The sequence below is a fragment of the Scyliorhinus canicula genome, chromosome 8, assembly GCF_902713615.1.
Source record: "Scyliorhinus canicula chromosome 8, sScyCan1.1, whole genome shotgun sequence".
NCBI lineage: Eukaryota > Metazoa > Chordata > Chondrichthyes > Carcharhiniformes > Scyliorhinidae > Scyliorhinus > Scyliorhinus canicula.
In genome coordinates this window covers 117,104,141-117,126,408 of record NC_052153.1, presented here as the reverse complement: position 1 = coordinate 117,126,408, position 22,268 = coordinate 117,104,141, and the positions used below count along the sequence as shown (strand labels likewise).

The 22,268-nt window shown below is 44.8% G+C and overlaps 1 protein-coding gene across 4 annotated transcripts in view; it reads left to right on the top strand.

Annotated features, from left to right (window-relative positions):
- Nucleotides 1–22,268, top strand: part of fer (fer (fps/fes related) tyrosine kinase) — a 364,060-nt gene that overhangs the window by 177,127 nt on the left and 164,665 nt on the right. For all 4 annotated transcript variants that reach the window (XM_038805140.1, XM_038805141.1, XM_038805139.1 and 1 more), the window contains 2 exons: nt 13,216–13,308; nt 20,374–20,577. In XM_038805140.1, coding sequence (XP_038661068.1) covers nt 13,216–13,308; nt 20,374–20,577 — 297 coding nt within the window. The remainder of the gene's footprint in view (nt 1–13,215; nt 13,309–20,373; nt 20,578–22,268) is intronic.

The window sequence follows — 22,268 nt, the reverse complement described above, 5'->3', positions numbered from 1 at the left end:
TAAGGTGATTGGAGGAAGGTATAGGGGAGATGGCAGAGGTAGGTTCTTTACACAGAGAGTGGTGGGTGTGTGGAATGCACTTCCAGCGGAGGTGGTGGAGTCAGAGTCATTAAGGACTTTTAAGCGACTCTTGGACAGGCACATGGACAGCAGTAAATCGAAGGGGTGCAGGTTCGGTTGATCTTAGATTAGGATAAATGGTTGGCACAACATCGTGGGCCGAAGGGCCTGTACTGTGCTGCACTGTTCTATGTTCTATGTAACCCCTATCACTATTGTTACACTGAAACATCTGTTTGGAAAATCATTTATTTCACAACTATTTTTTAAAATATGGAAAGACATTGCATTATCTAGACACTTGGATGCTGACCTGGTGTTTTTTTTAAAAGAAGGTCAGAAGTTCACCTTGGGACTGAGAACAAGCTCGCCATCTTCCAAGAAATCATCTGCCCTGCATAGTACTTGACGAAGAGCTGTTTGTTTGTTTAGAATTGCAATCACTTTAATTGATGGGCAGAAAACTGAGAGGCAGAGGCAAGCTTTAAGTCATGAACCTGCTGGTTTTGAAGTCAGTCTTGTTGGGTAGATACTCTTACTGTCTCTCTCTCTCTCTCTCTGTCTTATCTAACATTGTGTATGCCAGTGAATCCTCATCAGAGTGTGTCCTGTCTGCACTTATACTTGCAAAGCTGAGATGAGAATAATTTTTAAAAATGTGATCATGGGATGTGGGCGTTGCTGGCTGGGGCAGCACTTATTGCCTAATCCTGAGGGCATTTAAGAGTCGACCACAGTGCTATGGATCTGGAGTCACATGTGGGCCAGACTAGGTAAGGATGGCAGATTTCCTCTCTAAAGGACATTAGTGAACTAGACAGGTTTTAACAATTGACAATGTTTTCCCGGTTATCATTATACTTTAATTCCAGATACTTATTTATTTCAAATTTCACCATCTGCTATGGTGGGATTCGAACCCGGGCCCCCAGAGCATTACCCTGGGTCTCTGGATTACTAATTCCAATGGTGTTATCAAAATGCCACTGCCTCCCCTCCAGCTCTATTTTCTTCTCTGCAGCAAAATTCCATTGATGAGAATCCCCAGACATCCACTGGGACCATCAGCTCACATTTACATGAGGGAACTTAAGATTGACAGCTTTGAGACTCTGCAAACTTTGTGCTTTATTTGATAGCACCTATTCTCTAAAGCATTCTGAGTTTATTGGAAGACGCCTGGTTAAAATCTCTTTATTCTGGTTACCAGTAGAGAAGGTAAACAATTGGTGAATAAATTGAACTTTTAAATTAATGGTACGATGTGCAAAATTGTAGGTTTAGATAATATGTCCATTCCTCCAACCCAGTCAAAGCAAATCACCAAAGGAAATGTAAAGAGATAATGGAGAGCAAAATTAACAATCTTGTGAGGTGGAAGATTACCACATGCTGGAATGGAACGTTAGGACATAGGAATTTCCTGCATTATACATAGTACATTTGGCAAGACTGGAATCTGGAATGAATGCTTGAGGGATGAGTGAGAATGAAGAAGAAGGGAATAAGAGAGGCTGATGGTGCAATTGTGGGTAGGTGCGTGCGTGCAGGTTAGTGCATTTTAATGAATTAGAATGTAAATTTTACGTGTGCATGCTGGTCTGTGTACGTATAAAGGACAGTGCATTTTACCTAACTAAAATTTAAACTGCCTCTCATTGCAAGGGATGTTTTAAATTGATCTGGACTTGGAATTCCACTGATCTCCAGGAGGCATCAACAGTAGGTAAAAATCTGTCACACCCAGTCAGCCACTTCTGGAACAAATGCCCAAATCCATGTCACACGACCTGACCTTGGCTCCTGTGTGTCAGTTGTGTGATGGACAGTTATCAAGGCCAAAAATAAGTGATTAAACCTCTTTTGACAGTTGATCCAATTTCTACGTATCACACACTATTGGCTGATTCTGTCTGCTATCTCCATCCAGGCTTGCTTGGTTTGGGTGGGTGACCGCCTCTTGCCACACCATCAGAAAAGTACCTCCCTCCTCTCCCTTTAGGCGTTTTACATAGAACATACAGTGCAGAAGGAGACCGTTCAGCCCATCGAGTCTGTACCGACCCACTTAAGCCCTCACTTCCCACCCCTATCCCCATAACCCGATAACCCCTCCTAACCTTTTTGGACACTTAAGAGCAGTTTAGCATGGAAATCCACCTAACCTGAACGTCTTTGGACTGTGGGAGGAAACCAGAGCACCCGGAAGAAACCCACCCAGACACAAGGAGACCGTGCAGACTCTGCACAGACAGTGACCCAGCGGGGAATCGAACCTGGGACCTGGCGTTTGAAGCCACAGTGCTAGCCACGTGCTACCTTGCTGTCCAAAGGTTTTAGAGAACCTCTAGGTCTACATGAGGGAATTGAAGGGCTGCCATAGTCTGGGTTCCAGGCCTCTGGGCATTCCAAGTTTCTCTGCCAGTTGCTGCCAGATGATGCAGCAATGAGATGGCAGATACAGTAATAACTACCATGGTCTGTCTGAATTGGATCCATACTTGAACAGATCTTTTTTAAAAAATAATTTTTATTCAAGTTTTCAAAAATTTTCACCAATAAAAACATAAAGAAATAAGAACAAACCCCCCCCGGGTTGTTGCTGTTGCTAACCATCACCTAACGCTCCGCCAGGAAGTCTAGAAACGGTTGCCACCGCCTGAAGAACCCTTGCACCGACCCCTTTAAGCCAAATTTGACCCTCTCCAATTTGATGAACCCAGCCATATCGTTGACCCAGGATTCCAAGCCTGGGGGCCTTGCATCCTTCCATTGTATTCCACCCCAATATTCCACCCCAAATATTGCGAGCCCCCAGCCCGGCTCAACCCTGGAATCAACAACCCTAGACATCATCTCCGCGACGCCCCTCCCATAGCCCTCCAGCGCTGGGCACGCCCAGAACATGTGGGTGTGGTTTGCTGGGCTCCTTGAGCACCTGACACACCTGTCCTCTCTCCTAAAGAACCGGCTCGGCCTTGCCCCGGTCATGTATGCCCTATGCAGCACCTTGAATTGTATTAAGCTGAGCCTTGCGCAAGAGGAGGAGGAATTCACCCTCCCCAGGGCATCCGCCCACGTCCCCTCGCCGATCTCCTCACCCAACTCCTCCTCCCACTTACCCTTCAGCTCCTCCACCGAGGCCTCCTCCTCCTCCTGCATCACCTGATACATTGCCGATATCCTCCCCTTTCCAACACACGTCCACGAAAGCACCCTGTCCTGAACCCCTCGTGGTGGCAACAGTGGGAACTCCACCACCTGCTTGCCCACAAACACCCTTACCTGGAACACCTTCTCACCCTCGGGGTCTTCTGCACCCACACAAACCCCATAACGCTCCTGTTGACCCGCCTGAAAAAGGCGTTAGGGATCAGGATGGGGAGGCATTGGAACAAGAACAAAAACCTCGGGAGCACCCGTCATTTTGACTGACTGCACCCTGCCCGCCAGGAGAGTGGCAGCACGTCCCACCTCTTAAACTCCTCCTCCATCTGCTCCACCACCCTCGTGAAGTTAAGCTTATGTATGGCGCCCCCCCCAGCTCCTAGCCACCTGTACCCCAGTACCTAAAACTCCTCTCCGCCTTTTTTAACGGGAGCTCACCAATCCTCCTCTCGCACTATCTCCCTCCAGTTCCTCGACTCCCTCAGCGCCATGGCCAGCGGTTCAATCGCCAGCGCAAAGAGCAGGGGGGACAGGGGACACCCCTGCCTCGTCCCCCGGTGCAACCGAAAATACACTGACCTCCTTCTGTTCGTAGCCACACTCGCCACCGGGGCCTCGTATAGCAACCTCACCCACCTGACGAACTCCTCCCCAAACCCGAACCTTTTCAACACCTCCCACAGGTACCCCCATTCCACCCTATCAAAGGCCTTCTCCGCATCCATCGCCACCACTATCTCCGCCTCCCCTTCCACTGCCGGCATCATTATACCATTCTAAAGCCTCCGTACATTAGCATTCAACTGCTTCCATTTCACAAACCCCGTCTGATCCTCATGTATGACCTGTGGCACACAGTCGTCTATCCTCATGGCCAAAATCTTTGCCAGCAACTTTGCAACTACATTTAGGAGTGAGATTGACCTATATGACCCACACAGTAGGGGATCCTTGTCCCGCTTCAGGACCAGGAGATCAGCGCCCAGACATCGTCGGGGGCAGAGCCCCTCCTTCCCTTGCCTCATTGAAGGTCTTTACCAACAGCGGGCCCAGCAGATCCGAATACTTCTTGTAGAATCCAACCGGGAACCCATCTGACCCCGGTGCCTTCCCTGTCTGCATGTTCCCTATCGCTTTGACCAGCTCCTCAAGTCCAACCGGCGCCCCCAACCCCGCCACCTGCTCGTCCTCCATTCTCGGAAACCTCAGTCGGTTTAGGAAGCGACCCATCCCTCCCTCCTCCAATGGGGGCTCAGACCGGTACAGTTCCTCGTAAAAGCTCCTACAGACCCCATTGATACCCACCACACTTCGTACCATGCTCCCTCTTCCACCCCTAACTCCACCAATCTCCCTAGCTGCCTCCCGCTTCCGAAGCTGGTGCGCCAGCATCCGGCTCGCCTTTTCTTTGTATTCATATACCACCCCCTGTGCCCTCCTCCACTGCGCCTCCGCCTCCCTGGTGGTCAATAAATCGAACTCAGCCTGGAGGCTACACAGCTTACTCAGCAATCCCTCCTCCGGGACCTCCGCATACCTCCTGTCCACCCTAACCATCTCCCCCACCAACCTCTCCCTCTCTCTCCTCTCACCTCTCTCATTGTTTGCCCTAATGGAGATTAGCTCTCCTCTGACCACCGCCTTCAGCACCTCCCAGACCACCCCTACCTGCACCTCCCCATTATCATTAGTCTCCAGGTACCTCTCTAAACACCTCCGGACCCGCCCGCTCACCTCCTCATCCTCTAGCAGCCCCACCTCTAAACGCCACAGCGGACGTTGGTCCCTCTCCTCCCCCAGCTCGAGGTCCACCCAATGCGGAGCGTGATCAGAAATGGCTATCGCCGAATATTCCGTGTCCTCCACCCTCGGAATCAGCGCCTTGCTCATAACAAAAAAGTCAATCCGGGAGTAGGACTTGTGGACATGGGAGAAGAATGAAACTTCCCTGGCCCCCGGCCTCGTAAACCTCCATGGGTCCACCCCTCCCATCTGGTCCATAAACCCCCTCAGCGCCTTGGCCACCACCGGTCTCCTGCCCGTCCTAGACCTGGAGCGATCAAGTGCCGGGTCCAGCACCGTGTTGAAATCCCCTCCCATTATTAGGCCTCCTGTCTCAAGATCCGGAATCCGGCCCAACATACGCCGCATGAACCCCACATCGTCCCAATTCGGGGCGTATACATTGACCAGCACCACCCGCTCCCCCTGCAGCCTGCCACTTACCATCACATACCTACCCCCATTGTCCGCCACAATACTCGACGCCTCGAACGACACTCTCTTCCCCACCAAGATCGCCACCCCACGGTTTTTTGCATCCAAACCCGAATGAAACACCTGCCCTACCCACCTCTTTCTCAACCTTACCTGTTCCGCCACCCTCGGGTGCATCTCCTGGAGCATGGCCACATCCGCTTTCAGCCCCTTCAGGTGCGCGAACACTCGGGCCCGCATGACCGGCACATTCAGTCCCCTTACATTCCAGGTTATCAGCCGGATCAGGGGACTACTCGCCCCCCTCCCCCGCCGATTAGCCATAGCCCTTCCTAGGCCAGCCACGTGCCCGCACGACCCGTTCCCCACAACGGCAGATCTCTGCCCCGACCTCCTCTACCACCTCCAGCTCCCCCTCGGCCATTCCAGCAGCAACCCGGTGCCCCCCCCCCCCCCCCCCCCCATCACCACCCAGCTAGGTCCTCCCCTAGCTGCGTTGCTCTCCCCATTGCACTCCCGTGAGTCAGCTGACCCCGGGGCCAAACCCCCCCCCCCTTCCCCCCCGGCGAGGCCCCATCAACCCCTACCGACCAGCAAGCCCCCAAGCTGTTTACCTACCCCCCCCCCCCCCCCCCCAACTCACGAACCCCCCGCGGAACTCAACACCACAATCCCCAACCATCCCACCACTGCGACCCCTCGTCCCCGATCCTTAGTCCGAGTCCAGTTTTTCGGCCTGAACAAAGGCCCAGGCCTCCTCCGGGGACTCATAATAATGGTGTCGATCCTTATAGGTGACCCACAGACTCGCCGGCTGTAGCATGCCGAACTTCACCCCTCTCCTGTGCAGCACTGCCTTCGCCCGATTGTAACCGACCCTCTTCTTCGCCATATCCGCGCTCCAATCCTGGTAGATCCGGACCTCCGCGTTCCCCCACCTGCTGCTCCACTCCTTCTTGGCCCACCTTAATACACACTCTCGATCAGCGAACCGGTGGAACCGCACCAGTACCGCCCGTGGCGGCTCTCAGGGCTTGGGCTTCATCGCCAGCACTTGGTGGGCCCCCTCCAACTCCAAGGGCCCCTGGAAGGCCCCCGCTCCCATGAACGAATTCAACATGGTGACCACATAGACCCCATGTCCGATCCCCTCAGCCCCTCCGGGAGGCCCAGGATCCGCAAGTTCTTCCGCCTCGACCGGTTCTCCATCTCCTCGAACCTCGCCTGCCATTTCTTGTGGAGCGCCTCCACCTTCACCGCCAGGCCTAAAATCTCATCCTCGTTCTCCGAGACCTTTTGCCGGACCTCCCGGATCGCCGCCCCTTGGGCCGCCTGGGTCTCCAGCAGCTTATCGAGTGAGGCCTTCATCGGCTCCAGCAGTTCTGCTTTTAGCTCCTTAAAACAGCGTTGGAGCAGCTCCTGCGCCCACTGCGTCCACGCTGCCTGGTCTCTGTCCGCCGCCATCTTGGTCCTCCTCCCTCGCACCTTTCTTTGCTGTAATGCTGCATTTTTAATCGCCCCGCTCCTGGTCCAATCCATACACTATCAGGGAAATGTTGCTGTCCGCTTCCCACACCGGAAAAAGTCGAACAAGTGCCGTTGCGGGCCTTAAAAAGAGCCCAAATGTCCTTTTGCTAGCGGGAGCTGCCGAACGTGCGACTTAGCTCTGCATAGCCGCAACTTGAAGTCCCCATACTTGAACAGATCTAATTATAAGATGATAATACCATAAAAAATAGGAACAGCGGTAGGTTGTTCGGCCCCACGAGCCTGTTCCACCATTCGATAGGATCATGCCTGATCCGACATTTCTCACGTTCCCTTTCCCTGTAACCCTTGATTCCCTTACTGATCAAGAATATATCTATCTCAGCTTTAAATATAAACAATGACACTATCCCCCACAGCTCTCTGTGGGAAGGAGTTCCAAGGACACTCGACCCTCAGAGAAGAAATGTCTCCTCATCTTAGTCTTAAATTGGCATCCCTTTATTCTGAGACTATGCCGTCTGATCCTAGACTCTCCCATGAGGGGAAACATCCTCTCAGCATTTACCCAGTTAATTCTATATGCTTCAATGAGATCACCTCTCATTCTTCTAAATTGTGAAGAGGAGTGTCCTAACCTGTTTAACCTTTGCTCATAAGACAATCCCTCCATACCAGGGATCATCCGAGTGAACCTTCTGAGCCGCCTCCAATGAAATAATACCTTCCCTTAAATAAGGGGAACAAAACTGCTCACAGGACTCAGATTTAGTCTCACCAATACTGTGTATAGTTGCAGCAAGACATCCCTACTCTTGTGTTCCAACCTCTGTATCTGCTCCTTAGGCGGCCTGTTGGCTGCCAAATCCATCTTCAGGGCAATTAAGGTAATGATCCTGTGAAACCCAGGGCCATTAATAGTTCCCCACATAACCTGGAAATGGTCCTGACTTCCATTTCCTATCCCTGGAGAGAAAGTCCTGCCTTACATAGTTCGACCATTTGACAATAGATTTCCCTGTATTGTTTTCTGCTGTGGTACTGGGCGAGGCTTGGTTGCTGCTGGGGGTGATGCAGAGTTTCTCAAGCTTCCTGTTCTTGGTGTGCATATAGATGACGTAGTACCATTGTCTCATCTATTTGGCGGTGTTCCGCAGCTGGTCTGTGTCCGAAGCGCAAGTTGAGAATATGGACTCTATCTTGGTTTCCAGGTTGCGGCGCCTGCTGTAGAGCTGGTGTACGACGTGGTTGAGGAGTGAGAGAGAGGAGCGACGGCACAGTCTTTCAGCATAGTCTGTGTTGTAGGTCGAATTGTGGGTTTATGATCTGTAGCCATTTCAGGATCTTGTCTGCTTTCTTGCATCCTTGTAGAAACTTAATGTTAGTGTCTATATGCGCAATCTCCTTGGAGATCCTCTCCACTTTGAGCCGGCAGTTTGCGGTATCGATGGTAGCCGTGATGTGGAGATGCCGACGTTGGACTGGGATGAGCACAGCAAGAAGTCTTACAACACTATTTATGATACTGTTACTACTGCTGCAATTATACCAGCAGATGGCAGCAACGCACTTGTGAACTTTATGGCCATTTGTGAATTTTGACTCAGAAATTTGGTTCAACCTTTGAGCTAAACTCAAGGTATTCAGGGTATGTAGTGATCTGCCTGGTTGCCATTACATTCATTGGACTCTTTGATCCAAAAGCAGCTTTTTCGACAAAGCAATCCCTGTCTAGAAGAACCACTGCAGCAATTTACACTGTATGACTAAATGCAGTAAGGCATTGGCAGGTATTGGTGAAGCACTGATTCACCTAATCTGAGAAGAAAATGCTCTGTAGAAAGGTGGAATATGGGCTTGAATTTTATGTATAGGCAAGACCAGGGAGAGTAATTATGGGCCCTAGTGCATTCTCTGCTCCCAGGCCCACTGATCACATTATGTAACAATCTTAAATTATTGAATTTATGTAAGTTTGACAGTTCTATTTGTTCTGGAATTTCAATTTCTTTACACACAATGCCAATTGTATGACAATTGAATATATGTTAAAATATGCATATGTATTAAATGGCAATGACTGAACAATCAATTCATCAAAACACAGCAAATTATTAATTTTCATGCTACGTTAAAAGGTCTTTCTGGAAATCATTTGAAAAGCTAAGTCATAATTTCATAGCCTCTGACTCAGGACGTGAATAATAGTCAGTCTGTCATTTGTAAGATTTAACCATTGTAAACTTTTGCCTGCAAATTTTTTCTCCTCCCAAATACTTATCCAATTACCTTGTGAAAACTTGTATTGAACGTATTTCTACCACCTTGTCAGGCAGAATATTCCAATCATTCTTTGCAATCAAGAGGTTTTCCACATATCGCCTCTGTTCATTTGTTGGTCACCTTCAACTTATGTCCTTTAGTTCTCGACCCTCCAGTTTCCAGAAATGATTTATCTTTATTTTCTCTATCTAAGCCCTTCATGCTTATAAATACATCTATCAAATCTTTGCCTAACCTTCCCTGCTCTAAGGAGAAAACTCCAGCTTCTGCAGCTGTAATTCATCATCCCTAGAGCCATTCTCCTAAATCTCAACTAGTAAAGTAAAGTTGTCATAGTCCCTTTGACGGGGAGAGCTGACTGGTGGTGATTTAACCTGAGGATCACCACACCTCTGGCGAGGGGCAAGATTGAGAAGGTAGCGCCGCCATTAATAACCTCAGCCGGTACGGGAATTGAAGCCACGCTGTTGGCCTCACTCTGCATCATGAACCGCCTGTCCTGCCAACTGATAGCCTGTCCAAAATCTTCATATTATTCCTGAAGCATGGTGCCCAGAATTGAATGCAATACTCTGGGTTGAACTGGTGTTTTATATAGATTTAGAATAACTCCCTGAATTTTGCACTCCATTCCCCTCACTCCCACCAAACTGCTAATGATAACTTCTAAAGGAAGGAATTTGAGAGATGTAGACAGCTGAATCCACAGGGTGGGAATTCAAAGAGATTGAACACTATAACTGCTAGTACGTCACTTGGGGAATCAGGCTTGTTCTCCACCCAACAATCAGACAGGCCAATTCCATCTATGATCCAAACCACGGAGGCCTGTTCCATCTAACATTTAGAGCCATGGCAGATTGCAGATATTCCCCTCTAAAAGACGCAGTTTCATGCCTACGCTGATCCAGGATGAGACATTTCCGGGACTTGGTCAACTAAGCGGTATTATGTGGTAACTATTTGCTGTATTTGACCTATAGAATTATTAAAATGAATGAAAATCGCTTATTGTCACAAATAGGCTTCAAATGAAGTTAATGTGAAAAGCCCCTAGTCTCCATATTCCGGCGCCTGTTCGGGGAGGCTGGTACGGGAATTGAACCGTGCTGCTGGCCTGCCTTGTGCTGCTTTCAAAGCCAGCTCTTTAGCCCTATGCTAAACTAGCCCCAGCAAATTGGATGTTGCTTGGGAAAAGGACTGTCTCGGGGAACATGGGTATGTTTTGGGGACAAGAAATAACCAGATAAAACAGTGTGTTTAGTTATTAACATACTTGAATGTACTTGAGTGTCATAGTGTATATTAGTCTTTTCGGTTGTGGTTTTGTTCCTTTTACTTGAATACTTGAATTAAATATTCTGTATTAATTGTTTACACAACAACTGATCTGGTTCCTCACTTGGTGTACATTGTTCCTCGCATTATTCCAAACAAATATATACCACGAGAACCAGTGTATCAATTTATCATTTGGGTGTTTGAGACACTTGGAGGTAACATCAGTGGGGTTCTTAACAGTTAAAACAACACCATTCCATCTCGTTCCCTATTCATTGTCTCAAGCTGAACCAAATTGAAATTTTGATATCCTATTCAATCCTGAGCTGATCTTTCCATTAAGTGCCGAATTGATACTACATTTCATACATTGCACATGTTATGAATTTTCTGACTTAATGCGACATGGCTTAGAGGGGAATGCAATGCACTTTTATTCATTAAACGATAGCCTGGGCTCCAATGAGGATGATAGTTTGCATGGACAATGGGGGTCAAGAGTTGTTTTTTTGAGGGAGTGTTGACAGTAGAGTTGAAGGATAGAGAGTCAGTACCTGAGGAGAGAAAAGTTATCAGTAGTAGCTAACATGGGAACCAGAAAGGGAAGCTAGGGGTCAATACTGGTAATAGGGTCAAGGAAACAGCTTCTGGGCAATGTGGACAAGATGAGAGATGATTAGTTCAAGGTAAGAAGGTGGGAAATCTTTGAGGAAATTTGAGCACTGATCCAAGTAATGGGAGGGAGGCAGCAGAGGTAAACTATCAGATAGGTTCAATCTTAGTGATATTGACAGGGTAGACGATGGAAGGATTTTTGCCTTGACTGGTGAATCTAGAACTCGGTCACAATCTGACTGAGATCAGAAATTTCATTACTTGAATCCTGGGAATTCTCTATCCCGAAGTGCTGTGAATGATAAGAACATAAGAACTAGGAGCAGGAGTAGGCCATCTGGCCCCTCGAGCCTGCTCCGCCATTCAATTAGATCATGGCTGATCTTTTGTGGACTCAGCTCCGAACACCATAACCCTTAATCCCTTTATTCTTCAAAAAACTATCTATCTTTACCTTAAAAACATGTAATGAAGGAGCCTCAACTGCTTCACTAAGCAAGGAATTCCATAGATTCACAACCCTTTGGGTGAAGAAGTTCCTCCTAAACTCAGTCCTAAATCTACTTCCCCTTATTTTGAGGCTATGCCCCCTAGTTCTGCTGTCACCCGCCAGTGGAAACAACCTGCCCGCATCTATCCTATCTATTCCCTTCATAATTTTAAATGTTTCTATAAGATCCCCCCTCATCCTTCTAAATTCCAACGAGTACAGTCCCAGTCTACTCAACCTCTCCTCATAATCCAACCCCTTCAGCTCTGGGATTAACCTAGTGAATCTCCTCTGCACACCCTCCAGCGCCAGTACGTCCTTTCTCAAGTAAGGAGACCAAAACTGAACACAATACTCCAGGTGTGGCCGCACTAACACCTTATACAATTGCAACATAACCTCCCTAGTCTTAAACTCCATCCCTCTAGCAATGAAGGACAAAATTCCATTTGCCTTCTTAATCACCTGTTGCACTTGTAAACCAACCTTCTGTGACTCATGCACTAGCACACCCAAGTCTCTCTGAACAGCGGCATGCTTTAATATTTTATCGTTTAAATAATAATCCCGTTTGCTGTTATTCCTACCAAAATGGATAACCTCACATTTGTCAACATTGTATTCCATCTGCCAGACCCGAGCCCATTCACTTAACCTATCCAAATCCCTCTGCAGACTTCCAGTATCCTCTGCACTTTTCGCTTTACCACTCATCTTAGTGTCATCTGCAAACTTGGACACATTGCCCTTGGTCCCCAACTCCAAATCATCAATGTAAATTGTGAACAATTGTGGGCCCAACACGGATCCCTGAGGGACACCACTAGCTACTGATTGCCAACCAGAGAAACACCCATTTATCCCAACTCTTTGCTTTCTATTAATTAACCAATCCTCTATCCATGCTACTACTTTACCTTTAATGCCATGCATCTTTATCTTATGCAGCAACCTTTTGTGTGGCACCTTGTCAAAGGCTTTCTGGAAATCCAGATATACCACATCCATCGGCTCCCCGTTATCTACTGCACTGGTAATGTCCTCAAAAAATTCCACTAAATTAGTTAAGCATGACCTGCCTTTTACGAACCCATGCTGCGTCTGCCCAATGGGACAATTTCTATCCAGATGCCTCGCAATTTCTTCCTTGATGATAGATTCCAGCATCTTCCCTATTACCGAAGTTAAACTCACTGGCCTATAATTTCCTGCTTTCTGCCTACCTCCTTTTTTAAACAGTGGCGTCACGTTTGCTAATTTCCCTTTTTTAAACAGTGGCGTCACGTTTGCTAATTTCGTCTGAGTATATTCTGAGTATAAGTCTGAGTATATTCAGAAAAGAAAACGATGGATTTTTAGCTCCCAAGGAAATAAAGAGATATGTGGTGGTGCCATGATCTTATTGACTGGCGGAGCATGTTCAAAGGGCTGAGTAGCCAACTTCGGCTTCTAATTCTTAATGTTCTAATATAGATTTGAGATTGGGTAAAAATGTTAGAAATATGAAATGGTTAATGGTAACCAAATTAATCCCTGATCAGGTTTTGACAGTGTACCATTTTAATTGCGTGTGCGTAATACATTTCCTGAGTTTTGCCTATTTTGTTTTTCAGGATAAAGGAAAAGACAAGGTTTCTAAATTCGACTCCATTCGACATTCCATTGCTGGAATGATTAGATCGCCAAAGAATTATTTGAGTTCATCTGTAAGTTTAATATGTTCAGGTGCTTTAATTGGTGTATATGTAGTTTAATTGAAGAACTTGACCAGTTCAATTATCTGATCAGTTTTTGATTCAATACATGGGACATTCCTTTAAAAAAAATAATAATTCCAGGACGTGGGCAGACATTGATGTCTGTAATTTATTGCTTATCTATACCTAGTTGCCCAGAGAAGATGATGATGATGATGGTGATGGTGGTGAACCTTCTTCTCATACAATTGCAAAGCATGTGAAATTAGGTCCCTGTAATGGTTTGGTGCAACTATGTGGCTTCAAAGACCAGATAAGAATGAATCACTTTGGAGTCATGTGAAATGCACATTTTCTTCCTTGAAGAACATCAGTGAACAAGTTAGGTTTTCAAAATAAAATTTTTGGCAGCTTCGCTGTTATCTTTACTATTATTGACTATTTGCAGGTTCTTTTATATTAAATTAATTTAAATGATCAAACTACCATGCTTGGATTTGAACTCATTCTCTGCAATATTACTCAAGAGCTCTGAATTACAACTACATTAAAAGCACCAATACACTGCTGCATAATTCTTTCGTAATTATATCTTTATATTAACAAAGCCTTTTATTTTTTATTGAGTGCTTGTACTTTCAGATGTGTTGGGAAGAATGCTGTAACATTTCATAATCTCAATAATGATTTTCTCTTAATTTTCTTAAATATAATTAGAAACAAAAAGCAATGGGAATTATATTAAACTTAATTTAACATTTAATATAGCATTATATTTGAATATTGAGCCGTAATTAGAGAAAGGAGGCACAACAGTATTATGTTTGTGACCCACCCCTTAATAACATTTTTTCAATTTCAATTAATTCTTTCATTCTCTTTCCTTCTCTCTCTCTCATTCTGTCTCATGTGTTTTTACATGCGTATAAGAGGACAATGAACTGAACCAGTGAAACTATCACCGTTTTATTGAGATTTGGAATTATAGAATAGTTACAACACAGAAGGAAATAATTCAGTCCATAGTGTCTGTGCTGGCAATCTGCAAGGGCAACTCGGCACGTTCCACTCCACCACCTGACTGTAACTCGACAATTTTTTCCTATTCAGAGTTTAATACAATTCCTTTTTTGAAAGCCATAGGGCGGGATTTACGGACCACCCCACTGCATGTTTCTCAGCAGCGGAGGCAGCCTGCCAGCGGGATCTACCGATCCTGCCTTTGTCAACGGGATTACCCATTGACTGCACCTCTCGACGCCGGGATGGGACCTGCATTTCCCGCCGGCGTGAACAGCCGGTAAATCCTGCCCAGAATCTCAGGCTGTGTAAAAATGATTTTTCCACGTGTTCCATTTAGTTCTTATTCCTTTTGTTACTAAGAATAACTTCTCCCTATCCACTCTGTCCAGACCAGTAATATTCACCACCTCTATTAAATCTCCTCTCAACCTGATCTACTTGAAAGTGAACAGCCACAACTTCTCTAATCTATCCATGTAACTGATGTCCCTCATCCCTGCAACCATTCTGGTGAATCTTTTCAGTACTCTCTCTCTTTCCAAGGTCTTCTCATCCTTCCTGAAATGTGATACCCAGACTTGGCCATAATATTCCAGTGATGCTGAAACTGTGCTTTATAAATGTTCATCATCATTTGCTTGGTTTTGTACTCTATGCTTTTATTTATAAAGCCTAGGAATCCATATGCTATGTTAACCATTTTCTCTACCTGCCTATCATCTTCAATGATCTGTGCACATGCACCCCAGGTTGTTGTGCCACTGCAATTTAGAATTGTATGGTTTATTTTAAATTGCCACTCCTCATTCTTCCCACCAGAATATATCACTTTGTACTTCTCTGCATTAAATCTGTATGCATGAATTAATTTCATCTGCCATATATCTGCCTATTGCACCAGCCTATCTATGTCTCCTTGAAGCCTATCGCCATTTTCCTTTACAGTTAATAATACTTCCAAGTTTTGTGCTATCTGCAAATCTTGAAGTACTGCATTGAACATCCAGGTCAAGGTCACAAATATAGATCAAGTAAAACATTGATCTTCATACTGACCCCCAGGGAATCCCAATATATACCTTCCTCCAGTCTAAAAGAAACAACCATTCACTACTCTCTGTTTCCTGTCACTCATCCAACTTTGTATTGAAGCTGCCACTTCCTTTTTATTTCATGTGCTTTAACTTTGCTGACAAACCTGTTATTTGGTCCTTTATCAAATGCTTTTTGAAATTCTGTGTACCATGAAATGCATTACCCATATTTACCCTCTCAGTTACCTTATCAGAAAACTCATTCAAGTTTGTTAAACACAGATTATCCTTCACAAGTCAATGCAGGCTTTCTCTATATTTGCCCAATCAACTTAATTTTATCCCTGATTATGATTTCTAAAGGCTTTCCTACCATCAAGGTTAAACTGACTGGCCTGTAGTTGCTGGGGTTATTTTTATACATTTTTTTTGAACAAAGGTGTAAACAAATTGAAGGAAAAAGCATACAAAGTGGCAAAGATTAGTGGGCGACTAGAGGACTGGGTAATCTTTAGAGGGCAACAGAAAACTACTAAAAAAGTTATAAAGAAGAGTAAGATAGATTATGAGAGTAAACTTGCTCAGAATATAAAAACAGATAGTAAAAGTTTCTGCAAATATATAAAACAAAAAAGAGTGGCTAAGGTAATATTGGTCCTTTAGAGGATGAGAAGGGAGTTTTAATAATGGGAGATGAGAAAATGGCTGCGGAACTGAACAGGTTTTTTGGGTAGGTCTTCACAGTGGAAGACACAAATAACATGCCAGTGACTGATAGAAATGAGGCTATGACAGGTGAGGACCTTGAGATGATTGTTATCACTAAGGAGGTAGTGATGGGCAAGCTAATGGGCTAAAGGTAGACAAGTCTCCTGGCCCTGATGGAATGCATCCCAGAGTGCTAAAAGAGATGGCTAGGGAAATTGCAAATGCACGACTGATAATTTACCAAAATCCACGAGACTCTGGCATGGTCCCGGTGGATTGGAAATGAGCAAACGTTACACCACTGTTTAAAAAAGGAGGTAGGCAGAGAGCGGGTAATTATAGGCCCGTGAGCTTAACTTCGGTAGTAGGGAAGATGCTGGAATCTATCATCAAGGAAGAAATAGCGAGGCATCTGGATAAAAAATGTTCCATTTGGCAGACGCAGCATGGGTTCATAAAGGGCAGGTCGTGCTTAACTAATTTAGTGGAATTTTTTGAGGACATTACCAGTGCGGTAGATAACGGGGAGCCAATGGATGTGGTATATCTGGATTTCCTGAAAGCCTTTGACAAGGTGCCACACAAAAGGTTGCTGCATAAGATAAAGATGCATGCATTAAGGGTAAAGTAGTAGCATGGATAGAGGATTGGTTAATTAATAGAAAGCAAAGAGTGGGGATTAATGGGTGTTTCTCTGGTTGGCAATCAGTAGCTAGTGGTGTCCCTCAGGGATCAGTGTTGGGCCCACAATTGTTCACAATTTACATAGATGATTTGGAGTTGGGGACCAAGGGCAATGTGTCCAAGTTTGCAGACGACACTAAGACGAGTGGCAAAGCGAAAAGTGCAGAGGATACTGGATGTCTGCAGAGGGATTTGGATAGGTTAAGTAAATGGGCTAGGGTCTGGCAGATGGAATACAATGTTGACAAATGTGAGGTTATCCATTTTGGTGGGAATAACAGCAAACGGGATTATTATTTAAAGATAAAATATTAAAGCATGCTGCTGTGCAGAGAGACCTGGGTGTGCTAGTGCATGAGTCGCAAAACGTTGGTTTACAGGTGCAACAGGTGATTAAGGCGGCGAATGGAATGTTGTCCTTCATTGCTAGAGGGATGGAGTTTAAGACTTAGGGAGGTTATGCTGCAATTGTATAAGGTGTTAGTGAGGCCGCACCTGGAATATTGTGTTCAGTTTTGGTCTCCTTACTTGACAAAGGACGCACTGGCGCTGGAGGGTGTGCAGAGGAGATTCACTAGGTTAATCCCAGAGCTGAAGGGGTTGGATTATGAGGAGAGGTTGAGTAGACTGGGACTGTACTCGTTGGAATTTAGAAGGATGAGGGCGGGATCTTATAGAAACATAAAATTCTGAAGGGAATAGAGAGGATAGATGCGGGCAGGTTGTTTCTACTGGCGGGTGAAAGCAGAACTAGGGGGCATAGCCTCAAAATAAGGGGAAGTAGATTTAGGACTGAATTTAGGAGTTACTTCTTCACCCAAAGGGTTGTGAATCTATGGAATTCCTTGCCCAGTGAAGCAGTAGAGGCTCCTTCATTAAATGTTTTAAGATAAAGATAGATCGTTTTTTGAAGAATAAAGGGATTAAGGGTTGTGGTGTTCAGGCTGGAAAGTGGAGCTGATTCCACAAAAGATCAGCCATGATCTCATTAAATGGCAGAGCAGGCTCGAGGGGCCAGATGGCCTACTCCTGGTCCTAGTTCTTATGTTCTTATTTGCAATTCAATCGTCCTCTGGGACCACCCCTGGGTCTAAGGAGGACTGGAAGATTATGGGCAGTGTCTCAGAATTTCAACCTCTATTTCCCTTAGCATCCTAGGAAACATCGTATCCTGTCCCTGGTGACTGAGCAACTTTAAGTACAGCATCCTTTCTAATAACTCCTCTTTACCAAATTCTAGTCCATCCAGCACCTTTGGATATCTGCTCTTTCACTATGATTTTGGCACTATCTTCTTCCTTGGTAAAGACAGATGCAAGGCACTATTTTAGTACATAGCCATGTTCTCTACCTCCATGCGTATATCCACCATTTGCCCAAATCGAACCACTGCTCCGTTTACTATCCGTCTGATATTTATCTGCTTGCAGAAGAAATTTTGATTCCTTTTTTTTATTTACTACCAGACTCTTCTCATATGCTCTCTTTGATTGTCTTTTTTCATTTTTTTATTTCCCCTCTTAACTTTCTGTATTTAGTTTGATTCTCACTTGTGTTGTCAGGCTGACATATCAGACCATCCTTTCTCTGCTTCACCTTACCCTCTAGCTCTTTGGTCATGAGGGTGTTCTCACTTTGTCATTTCTATCTTTCCCCTATGTGGGAATGTACCTCGACTGTACCTGAACCATCTCCCCTTTAAAAGCAGCTCAGTTAGTTATGCCTCCTAATCTTTGACTCCAGTTTAGCGGGGCCAGATGTGTAGCCGCCCTATTTCAATTGACTAATTAATTATTATGCAACATTGCTCTTTGTCCTGTTCCATGGCACAACCTAAAGATGCTATGATCACGATCTCCTAAATATTCTCCTACTAAGACTTGATCTACTTGACCCATTCCATTCCCTAGAACCAGATCCAGCATAGTCCCCTTGCTCATTGGGCTGGAAACATAGTGATATAGACCCTGCTCCTGGACATGCTTTAGAAACATTTCCTCGTCTGTTTTATTACACTATTACTATCAGACTATATTAAGATAATTAAAGCACCCCATTATGATTGTTGTATAACTTTTCCACGACTTGTAATTTCCTTGCATTCTTATTCCTCTGCATCCTTCCCACTATTCACATTGATGCATTGTCAATCTAATCTAGACCTTGTTGCATTCCCTTTTACTCTGATCCTACCTAATACCTTACTCTTTCTTACTCTAATGTTAACTGTTTCTTCCAATTTATATGCACCTTGCGTTTCATCTACATTGTTGCATTGTGATTCCAAACCCCCCCCCAACTAAGTTAATTTAACAAATCTCCCTATAAGAACATTTGTCTTGGCCCTATTGAGATGCAATTTATCTAGCCTTTAAAGGTCCCATCTCTCTCAGAACTGATTCCAATGACCCTGGAATCTAAAGCCCTTCCTATCCAATCTTATTTATACACATAGAAACATAGAAAATAGGAGCAGGAGTAGACCATTTGGCCCTTCAAGCTTTCTCCGCCATTCATTATGATCATGACTGATCATCCAACTCAATAGCCTAAACCCGCTTTCCCCCATATCCTTTGATCTCCTTCGCCCTAAGTGCCATATCTAACTGCTTCTTGAAAACATGCAATGTTTTGGCCTCAGCTACTTCCTGTGTTAACGAATTCCACAGGCCGACCACTCTCTGGGTGAAAATATTTCTCCTCATCTCTGTCCGAAATGGTCTACCCCATATCCTCAAACTGTGACTCCTGGTTCTGGATACACCCACCATTGGGAACATCCTGCATCTACCCTGTCTAGTCCTGTTAGAATTTTATAGGTTTCTATGAAATTCCCCCTCATTCTTCTGAACTCCAGTGAGTACAATCAGAACTGATGCAATCTTTCCTCATACGTCAGTCCCGCCATCCCAGGAATCAGTCTGGTAAACCTTTGCTGCATTCCATCTCGAGCAAGAACACCCTTCCTCAGATAAGGAAACCAAAATTGCACACATTATTCCAGGTGTGCCATCACCAACTCCCTATATAATTGCTCCTATACTTAAAGCATTGCATCAGGAGTAATCTGGAGATGACTGCTTTAAGAGGTCTTGCTCGCTAATTTCTTTCTTAGCCCCCTAAAATCCGTCAGCAAGATTCGCCAGTCTTTCTACTGATGTCGTTGGTGCCAAGGTGGTACATGACGAATGGCTGTTCCACCCTCCCCGCTCAGAATGCTCTGCAGTAGCTCATTGACATTCTTGACCATGAATTGTACACTCGCCCCAACCTGGCAGCCCCTCTTCTTTCCCCCCCCTCATCCTGCAGCCCCTCTTCTGCACCCTCTGCACATTGACCTTCTGTGGCCTGTCACCCTTCTGCGCTCCACCCCACCATCCCAATGTTCTCCACCCCACTGTGCCCTGCTCCACTTACCTGCTGTTCCCTGCTCCTTCAACCGTAGGCTGTTTCCCTCCTGCTTTTTCTGCTGATAGGCTCACTGGTGCACAAGTGAGATGAAATTGAACTATAACTATTCTGTTTCATTTCAAGTATTCCTTTTGTATTTTTCTTGTGCTTTAACAGTGTGTTGCTATATATTATTTACACATTTTTCAAAATTTGGGTGACTGTTGTTTTTCAGTTCTTTGATGTGTCGCCTGCTTGTGAGAAACCATTACCAGAACAAGATTGGTATCATGGAGCAATACCTCGTATAGAAGCACAGGAGCTCTTGAAACAGCAAGGCGATTTCTTGGTCCGAGAAAGTCATGGCAAACCTGGTGAATATGTCCTTTCTGTTTATTCAGATGGGCAGCGCAGACATTTTATCATCCAGTATGCAGATGTAAGTATTCTCATTATTGCCATTTTTATTCCCTAAAATACCACATTTAAAAGCACTTATTTCTATTCCTCCTCCACCATCTTTCTGGGCAATGTTACGGACAGAAGGAAGTTTAATTTAAACAGCCCTGATTTCTCCTGCTACCCGTCCGTAGATCGCAAGTGTTTTTAATTTTGATTTCCCCCTTTGTAAGTGGTGGTGTATTTTCCCCAATCTTTACATTTTGGAGTGTTCCAACCCTCTATGAGTAACTCGCACATCATTCTTAAGTTAAGATAAAATGAAACGGTTGGTTTATTTCACACACATAAAATTCAGTAAAAATCTGGAATTAAAGATCTAATAATGACCACGAAACCTGCTGAGATTTTCCAGCATTTTCTCTTACGAAACCACTGTTGATTATTTAATAAATCCATCTCCTTCACTGATGTCCTTTAGGGAAGACAATTTGCCATCCTTACTTGGTCTGGCCTACATATGCCTTCAGATCCACAGCAATGTGGTTGACTCGTCAATGTCCTCTGAAATACCACTCAGTTCAAGGATAATTAGGAATTGGCAATAAATGCCAGACGAGTTGGCGACACCAGCATCCCATGAATGAATTTTTAAAAACGCGGAAAGAGGTTTTCCAATGTCTGCCCCTTTTTCATTCATGCAATAAATGAGGGAGCAGGGGAAAAAGGGGTACAGGGCAAGATTTCAATAAAATACATGTTATGATCTTGTGTGAGTCTAAAATCTAATGGGAGGGTTTCTTCCAATGGTTGTTTGGTGACTGTCACAACGTGATTTTCACAAAGGAAGAAGGCATGTCCAGTTACATTCGGCTTGAAGGCACCAGTTCCAATGCTCCAGTTGTTCGCAATGCAAAAGAGAACCAGGCAATTGTACCTGGACAGTGCTCTTTCTGCTGCTACCTGTTCGATGGTAAGATGTTGGACAGCGACAGGCTGTTTGTCTGGGGTTACTCTTCTCTCCAGAGATCAAATAGAAAACTGATGATAGGATCCAACAGCTTATTATTGAAAGGATTTCAGACAGTTCAAGTCTCGGTCATGTTTCTGGTTGACTAAAGAAGCCCTTGGTTGAAACCCTTAGTGTTTTGGAGCAGGTAATTGTCGGGCCATAACGCACTTTTGGATATTAGGAATCATAAACCTTTGGCTATAGCTGGCTCGGCCAGATAGCTCATCTGCGAAACCATTGTGTTGGCTTAGCTGGAATATTTATGCGATACAGGCAGTGTTACATTCCAGGAGGTATGAGGTGTTAGCCGTTGTCCACTTTAAAACTGCTCAGAAGCTTGCATATGATCAGCTGGATCAACTTTATCAGCGCAGCAATTGTCCATTTTTCAAAATAGAGAAAAATAATTATTTTATGAAGTGGTCAGACCAGCAGAGATGTATATTTAATTTGTTTCTTCCTGTCTCAACCAGGATAGCAAGTTTGACTCGGAAATGGAAAGTTTTATTTTAAAGCCATTATGTACTATTTGCAAAGGGTATTTTGGCTACTTCAGGCTTATAACGATCCTGTAGAGACTGGTAACTGACATTTAAAAAGAGATATACATTTTCCAGTGGCCTATGCCAAGGATTACAGTTCTAATTTCACATTTAAAAACTTTTACTGTAACAAAGTAAACATTACTTAGACTACACATTATTTAGTGGGCAATTAAT